Consider the following 9,277-nt stretch of genomic DNA (forward strand, 5'->3'; position numbering starts at 1 on the left):
AAAGTTGAAGCACAACAACAAAAGCCACAAAAGAGCGACAAAAGCCGAAGCATGACAAAGTCGAAGCACAACAACAAAAGCCACAACATGACCACAAAAGCTGAACAAGAACAACAACAACGAAGGTGAAGCAAAACAACAAAAGCTGCAATTCGGAGACAAAAGCCAAAGCACAACATCAAAAACCCACAACCCGATGACAAATGCTGAAGTACAACAACAAAGCCACAAAAGAGCGACAAAAGCTGAAGCATGACAAAAGCTGAACCACAAAAATGAAGGTGAAGCACAACAACAAAAGCCATAGCACAACAACAAAAACCCACAACGCGATGACAAAAGTCGAAGCACAACAACAAAAACTGAAGCACAACAACAAAAGTTGAAGCACAACGACAAAAGTTGAAGCACAACGACAAAAGCGGAGGGTTGTCTGCTTGGCTAACAGAGAACTTCTGGCCGTTAGCTTTCTGTTTACCTGCTAGCCAACCCCCGGAAGGTCAGCAAAAGGGCCTCTTTTATACACCAGGTAGCTGGCGGCACTTGATATGGACCGAAATATTTACAAGTCGTCCGCTCAGACCTGCGGCCGCCCAGCTTGGGTAACGGCAATGACCTCGCCTGTCACTGGACTGGCGCCGTGCGACCTCGAAATGTGCCTGAGCGACCACAGATCCAGATTCCAGCTCAGACCAGGAAAACAAAGATGTTCATGGATCGATTTGTCTACAACTAGATGCATCAGAATTTACCAAAATAAAAGTCTTGTTTTAATTTTCCTCACAACAGGAAGTTCTGCCTTTTTAAAGAATTTTCACTTTCGGCTTATCCCTTTGGGGGTCGCCACAGCGTAACAGCACCCTCTGTTTCGTATCAGTGATCTGGCAGAGTTTTTATGCCGGATGCCCTTCCTGACACAACCCTGTACTTGAGGGGCACAGGGACCCAGTTAGGCAGCAGCATCAAGGGTCTTGGCTAAGGACCCAATCTGGGTGGGGATCAGTGGACAACCCTGGGAATCGAACCCAGGGCTCCTGCGTGTCAGCCCTTCACCTAGCCCACTGAGCCACCCAGCCCCCTGTTGCCTTTTTAAAGAACGGTAAAAGAAAAAAAAATCCCAAGTTTCTTTTCCATAACACCCCATGACAACACAACAGCAGAAATTTCTGGCACCTCTCACTTTTTATTTTTTTTCTTTCTCTTCCAAGCAGCCGGTCTCTGCTGTAATCTCTTTAAGTGGTCTGGAGCAAAAGTTTCCAGGATTTCTGAAGGTCGTTCAAAGTTTTTCTTCTCAGCCACTTAATCTAGAAATGATTTAAGTATTAAAAGCAGCTCGCTGGAGTTTGAAACATGTTCATAATAAGCAAACATGGAGAGAAAACTGCTTTAAATCCCTCATGAAAGGTCGGATTTGGACTCAATGGCAAAATGTGTAAATACCACTGAAAACTGTGGAACTAACCTCTATTTCTGATGCCCAGAATAATATCAATTCAATTTATTTTGAATTTGAATAACAAAACTCATTTTAAAGATAAATTCTAACCTTTTTTCAATCATTCTCAAACGTCTTGATGATTCTTCTTTGCTGTTTTATTCCTAAGCAGCATCATTCTGCTCACTTCAAGCAACAAATAATCATCAAGACTCAACTTTTATGAAACATTTAGATTAGTTTACATTTATTATACTTAAGAAATACCCAAAATAAATGACATTTTTACTTTTCTAAAGTAAAGAAGACGGAATATCTACAGTTGGCAGAGAGATCATCAAATCCTTCTGTTTTAGTGAATTTAATCGCCTAAATTAATCAGTCAGAGGAGTCAATAATGGTTCATCATAGAGATGTCACTTTAAAAATGACTCCATTTGATTACGTCAGTATTTTAATTAGTTTTCTAAACCCAAACAAAGATGGAAAATTGTTCATAATCACAAACATTTTTCTGTTCAAAGTTAGAAAACTTCAAAAATGATTGAATTTGTTCCAATTAATTACAATTTTCTGCTAATTTATTACCAGAAACGGCAGGATTTTAGTATCCAAACAATAAAAAAATTTAAATTTAAATAATAAAAAAGTGTTTCCTTTAGAGGAATGAAGTAAATCGATGGTAGGAACAAGTTTTCAGTGGTTTGAATGACAATTTTTAACTAATTTTTGTAAATATATACATAAATATATATCGCTTTGTCGAAAAAAATACGTTTGGAGTCCAAACCAGACCCGACGTCTCCTGAACATTTCCAACCTGCTGACGTCTGCTTGTTGCAGCTGCATCATAATTATATCCACGTCCACTAATCGCCCCCCAGAACATCACTCCTCCTCCTCCTCCTCATCCTCATCCCTCTCTCCTCAGTGCCCTTCACCGTCTGACCTCCAGATGGAGACGCCACAGGGAGGTGAGGGTGATAGGAAGAAAATTAAAAAGTGCAGAGGGGGGGTCCTACTGCCGGGTGAATAGAACGTGAAGGAGGGACGCAGAGACGGTCGAAAACCCGGCCAAGTATGGACGGACGGACAGAGGGACGGGCGTGAAAGTGGGCGGCTCTGAGTCAGACGAGCACAAGGAATAAAAATCCTTTTTAGATAAAGCTGTGAGAGGAGAGCTGCTGTGGTGAACGATACGTGGAAAAAAGAGCAGAGAAAGGTACAAAATGTCTTTGTTGAAGCAAAAGATACTAAAAAAGAAGTTTACAGACAGCAACGGCAAAAATAAATCCAATTAAAATCTTAAAAAGTTCAAACTTTCTCTTTTTGGTGCTCAATAAAAGCGTGAAATTGAATTTAAAAGTTATTTTATTTTGAAAAACCACCTCGTCAGAGCCTTCCTCTTTTAAAAGTTCACTCTGAAACATTTGTCCTACAAATATATAAACTAAAGAATGAATGAGTAAAATGTATCTTGATTAAAATCCTCCCCTGTGTGCTGGGAAAACTCTGCTGCAGACGACAAAATCCTTCATCAAAACAGTCGTGAGCTTTATTTTCTTAAATAATCAGAGGTTTTTAAATAAACTCTTAACTCCACAATAGTTTAAGGCTTGTTAAAAATCATAAAACAGTTTTAATTATCTGCTGAAATCTGAAAAAACGGCCCAACAAAGAGGAGCGCTGTTTAAAATAAGAGCTTTAGAGTCAGCAGGTCAAAGGGGGCGGATTCCCTCCTCAGAGATCCATCCGAGCCGGAGGATCAGATGGAGTCCGGAGGCGGTAAACCCGAAGACATCATCCGACCGCGTGAATCACTCGCAGCACAAACAAGCAGTCCGAGTATCACTGGAGTGAATCATGATATCTGGGAGGATGTTTCCATACAAACAAATCTCACGGCGAGGAGCGAGGGGGGGCGGGGTCAGAGGGAAAAAGCTGTCAGGTTCAATTCAGTGGAAGTGAACTCATAAACAACTCTGTAGAGCAAATGAAAAATATGAAACTGTTTTTAGATCAAACAGAGAGCAACCACATGGAGAAACTGAAACTTTTTAAATCATTTATTTGGTTAATGTTCTTAAACATATATATTTTAAATGTGTTATTTATTAAAAATGAATGATGGAAACAGAATCATGTACATCACATGTCAAAGTCAAGGCCCGGGGGCCGGATCCGGCCCTCCAGATTATTTAATTTTATTGTTCTTGATGGCCCGATGTTATCTTGTGCTCATTTCTAATTTTTATAATTTCGACTAAATATATAATAATAATATATAAATATATTTTTCTGGAGAGTAAAATATTGAAAGTTTATAAGGTTTAAGTTTATTTATTCTGGAATAATATTCCTGCATATTTATAATTCATAATTATGCTAAAAAGTTACAGTTTTAAAGTTTAAAATATTGGCATTTGCTAGCTTTTTGGACTATTTTGACGTTTATTAAGATTTTTAGGCTGTTTTGGAGTTAAGCTAATATTTTAGCTACATGCTAGCTGTTTTGGCTAATTAAGGGTTTTATTTTTAAGAAGATTTTAGGCTGTTGTGGAATTAATGCTAGCTATTCTGGCTAATTTATGGTTTTATTTTTAATTGTTTTAGGCTGTTTTGAAGTTAAGCTAATATTTTAGCTACATGCTAGCTGTTTTGGCTAATTTGGGGATTTTATTTTTAATTGTCTTAGGCTGTTTAGGAATTAAGCTAATATTTCAAGTACATGCTAGCTATTCTGGCTAATTTGAGCATTTTTTCAGTTTTTTCAGGCTATTTTGAAGTCTAGCTATTTTTTTAGCTACATGCTAGCTGTTTTGACTAACCTATTTTTTTTAGGTTAATTTGGCATTTTGCTCACATTTTAGCTGACTATCAACTTTTAACATTTCAGCTATCAATTTTAGCATCTTCAGTGGCCGCAGTTATCTTACATCATTCTCACTAGCATTATCACAGTGATGCTATATATCTAGTTCATAATTATGCTAAAAAGTTCTGGTTTTAAAGTTTTAAAAGCGTAATTTTAGAGTGTTCGATAAATGTTTATCCTGTTCGGCCCGCGACCTAAGGTGTGTGCGATTGAGTTTGACACCTTTGGTCTAAAAAAACACAATCAACCTTTTTTTGTTTTACATTTGTCTCAATATTTCTGCTTCTGTTTTTATTAACATTTACAGATTTATTATTTTTATAGTTTTTAAGCAGATTTTTAAAGTTTTTGATGAGCTGGTTCACAAAAATGTAACAAAATAAAAACAAACAACAGCTGAATTTTTACAGGAAAAGGTCAGTGAAGGAAACGCTCTTACCTGGGAGCGTCGAAGCTGTCGTAGGAGCCCACAGTGTAATGTCTGAACAGCCTTTTAGCTCGCTCCCCTCGACTCTCTGAAACACAAGAACACAAAGGTCAACATCAGCGCCACCATCCTGGACACTTTCAGCCTCACAGTTTGATTTCAACAAGACAATTATTTCCCTAAACTATTTATTTATTCAAATCATTGTAAATCAGAAGTAGAGGAAAATGCCGTTTGACAAAAGGCTCCCAGGACCAAACTCTCAGCAAAGGGGAGGGGAAGTGGGGCGGGGTTGCTCTGTGCTAACAGACCCACCCACAACCCAGAGGCGGATTTCAAAAACGCTCCTGCCGCTCTGCAGAGGATATGTTCTGGAAAACAACAAAAGTTTTTTTTTTTTTGGACTAAAAACAATCATAATTGGAAGTATGGTGGCCCTGAAGGTTCACAATACAACACTTTGAGTTCACAAGTTGTTTTGTAAACTTATAGTGTTGCATTGTAAACCTAAAGCGTTGTTTTGTGAACTTAAAGTGTTGTAAACTTAAAGTGTTGTGTTGTGAACTTAAAGTGTTGTGTTGTGAACTTAAAGTGTTGTGTTGTGAACATAAAGTGTTGTGACCCTTCAGGGCCACCGTATTAAAAACCACCGTGGAACACTTTGAAACAGGTGTTTAACAGCGTAACACAAAAGTGCAAATATCACATTTTCCTGGTCGCACAATCTGAATCTGAGTGTGAGTCTCGTGTTGACCTGATCGGTTGTCTTGTCGCAGCATCACTTCCTCCACGCAGTCGGAGGGGAACCATCCTGTGCGGCCTCTCACCGTGCCCTCCCAGTACCCGCCTTCGCCAACGCTCAGCACTGCAGGACGCCAGCAGGGGAGAGCGGCGTGTTAAAACACGGGAACCAAGACGTTCACAACCACACAGACGACGACGATAAACAGACTCACAAAAAGAACGGATGTTACAAAGACAGAAAAGAAATAAAGAAAAAGACGCACAGACTGACATGCAAACCTCCATACTCACCAAGACATACATACCTGGAGACACCTTAGACTCACTCACAAACACACACAAATTCATACCTGCAGACATTAAATACAGACATATATGGAGGCCTTACACTCAGGTGTGGACAGGAGCATCGACAAAATCCTGAACTCCTCAGACTGTTCAGTCAACATCACAGGAGAGATTCAAAGAGCTGCAGACACTTTACCTCTATTACCGACTTTTTAAATTTAATGTAATTCTTATTCAAAGTGAGGACAGCAGGAAGAAGAACAAAACAAACAGTAAAAAACAGAAAACATTGGTCTTAAACTAGACATGTTAAGTAAAACAGGTATATAGACTAGGGGTGTCAAACTCAGTCGGACAAGAGGACAAAATCCAAAACACATTTTAGGACGTGGGACGAACAGGATAAACATTGATTGAACACTGTAAAACTACATTTTAAAACTTTAAAACTGTAACTTTATAACATAATTATGAACGAGATATATAGCATGACCTTCAATAATGCTAGTGTGAATGCTGGAAGCTGAATTTGGCTGCTGAGGAGGCTAGTGCTAATAAGCTAATAGCTGAAAACGCAGAAGCTGATAGCCAGCTAAAGCATTAGCTTAATGCCAAATTAGCCTAAAAAAACTAAAAAAAAAACTAGATTAGCCAAAACAGCTAGCATACAGCTGAAAAAATAGCTAAACTCCAAAATAAGCTAAAAAACTGGAAAAAAAAGCATAAATTAGCCAAAAAAGCTAGCATGTAAATATTAGCTAAACTCAAAAAACAGCCTGAAAAAATGTGAAAAGAAAAACCTAAAATAGCCAAAACAGCTAGCATGTAGATAAAATGTTAGTTAAATGCCAAATTGGCCAAAAAAACTTTAAAAAAAAATAGGTTAGCCAAAACAGTTAGCATATAGCTGACAAAAAAAAAAAAAAGATAAACTCCAAAATAAGCTAAAAAAACTGGAAATAAAAGCCCAAATTAGCCAAAACAGCTAGCATGTAGAAAAAATGTTAGTTAAATTCCAAATTGGCTTAAAAAACTTAAATTAAAAAAAAAAAACTTATGTTAGCCATAATAGCTAGCATTTCATTCATTCATTCATCTTCTTGTGACTTCCCTGTCGGGGTCGCGGGGGTGCCGCAGCCTAACCCGGCTGCTGAAGGGCGAAGGCGGGGTTTACCCTGGACTGGTCGCCAGTCTGTCGCAGGGCCTAAACAGCTAGCATGTAGCTGAAAAAAATAGCTAAACTCCAAAATAACCTAAATAACTGAAAAAAAGCATAAATTAGCCAAAAAAGCTAGCATGTAAATATTAGCTAGACTCCAAAACAGCCTCAAAAACAAAAAAAAGCCTAAATTAGAAAAAACAGCTAGCGTGTAGCTGAGATTTTAGCTAAACTACAAAATACCTTAAAACAGCTATCAGAATGGCAATTTTTAAAACTTTCATAACTTTTTAACATAATTATAAATAATAGGAATATTATTCTAGATTAAATCAACTTAAACCTTAAATAACTTTCAATATTTTACTCTCCATAAAAATATATTTTGTCAAAATTATAAAAGTTAGAAATAAGCACAAGATAACATCGGGTCATTAATAACAATAAAATCAATGATCTGGAGGGCCGGATCCGGCCCCCGGGCCTCGACGTGATGTAGAGGTTCAGTTTTGTGAGAGGTCGAGTGGTTTAGACAGACAAACAACTGTCCGTTCCTGGTGTTATTTTCTCCTCACCTTTGACCCTGTCTCCCTTATTGAAGCTGATTTCTCGCTCTCCCTGTGCGGAGTGCGCTCGAGTGGCCACGAAGACCCGTCCTGGGACGGCGCTGTAGAGGCGTCGGCGCGGGTCTGTAGCTTGTGCTGTGGTGCTGGTGGAGGAAGGCCTGTGGAGGAAGAGGAAGATGTAGAGGACAACTCTTAATTAGAGAGATGTTTTCTAGTTTTCTTTGTTCTTTTTGTTAATCATGCTGCTTTGTGTCTGTTTTTCTTAATGGGAATTTTTATTAAATAGGAAAAGATTTAAATCTATTATTAATTTCTACAAATGTTTCATTTTTTCATTGCTTGTTATTTAGTATTCAACCAAAAGTTCAAGTTTTTTTTTATTTTATCTTATTTTTCTACAGAAAATGTCTGTCTTTTCAAAATAAAAGCATGGGAGGGTAACTTTCCTTGTTTAACCGTCCTCTTGTTTTACCTTTTTATTAACATTTATGGAGTTAACAGGTCGGATTTGACTCATTTAAATCAGCTTTAAAATACACTCAAAACAATAACTTCCCATCTATTTTTTTTTTGGTCATCTTTTGCTCATCTTGTCTGGCTTCCTTACTCAGGAAATGTTGGTTGAATTATTTTTTTGGGCCCCCAAAAATAATTATTCCTTTAGATAAAAAAAAAAAAAACATAAAAAACCCTGAAAAGAATCATATAAATAAAAGAAAAGTTGTTGTGTTACTTGAATTTTACTGAGTTTTATCGTGTTATGGGTCAGTGTTTTTGTCAGAAATAGAACTTTTTAAACACAAACAGCGGACAAATCAAGCCAATAAAAATTACTTAATTAAATATTAGAAAGTTAAACGAGAGAACAGTCTTTGTTTATTCTTTTTCTGCTACACTTTACCGATGATCGTTCCCTGAAGCTCACGTGATGGAGACAGGAAGTGGCTGAAATCCACTAATAATTTTGATTTTGGCTCTAATTGTTGCTTTATAAAGTTATTTTATAGAACCGGGTCAAAACCGACCCTAACACCAGAAAGGACATAATTTCAACATGAGGGTTTTAGAATAAAAAAATAGAATTTTGTTTAAATCAAGATTAAAGTCAAAAACCTTCATGGAATGAATTATCTTTTAAGTAATCCAAACTAAAACGGGTCGACCCAAACACAAGAAAGAGGTTAATTTCTACACACTCGGTCATCCAAAGCTTTTATTTTTGCTCCTCATTCAGGCTTTTGTTTGGGTTTTTTTCTCCATTTTTTACTCATTTTTTTGTAGTTTTTACATTTTTTTATTCTCATCACCCTCTTGGTAAATTTGAATTTCCTTTTTCCATCTTCTGTTTTGTTTTTAAATACAACATCTGGATCCTCCATGACCAGAACTACGCACTAGAACAGGATTTTTTTTTCCCTTTTTGACCTATTTTTCTGAAAAAGTTCCTTTAAATACAAAAAACATTTCGTAAAGTTTTATGTTGAAACACTCTCAGCAAGAAAATATTCACAATTTGCTTTGTGTAAATTTTTGCCAAAACATTCGACTGTGAACACACTTTATAGTCACATGTGTCAAAGTCAAGGCCCGGGGGCCGGATCCGGCCCTCCAGGTAATTCTATCCGGCCCTCCAGATCATTTTATTTTATTGGTATTGATGACTCAATGTTATCTTGTGCTCATTTTTAACTTTTGATTAAACATATTTTTATGGAGAGTAAAATATTGAAAGTTATTTAAGGTTTAAGTTGATTTATTAATATTCCTGCCTTTTTATTATTGT

The 9,277-nt window shown here is 37.1% G+C and overlaps 1 protein-coding gene across 1 annotated transcript in view; it reads right to left on the bottom strand.

Annotated features, from left to right (window-relative positions):
• The window catches only part of shank1 (SH3 and multiple ankyrin repeat domains 1), a gene marked incomplete in the record, with an annotated part of 74,654 nt that overhangs the window by 32,926 nt on the left and 32,451 nt on the right, over nt 1–9,277 (bottom strand). Inside the window, 3 exon segments of the mRNA XM_036213126.1 lie at nt 4,750–4,825; nt 5,492–5,602; nt 7,504–7,652. Coding sequence (XP_036069019.1) covers nt 4,750–4,825; nt 5,492–5,602; nt 7,504–7,652 — 336 coding nt within the window.

This window comes from Oryzias melastigma, linkage group LG8, assembly GCF_002922805.2.
Source record: "Oryzias melastigma strain HK-1 linkage group LG8, ASM292280v2, whole genome shotgun sequence".
Lineage (NCBI taxonomy): Eukaryota > Metazoa > Chordata > Actinopteri > Beloniformes > Adrianichthyidae > Oryzias > Oryzias melastigma.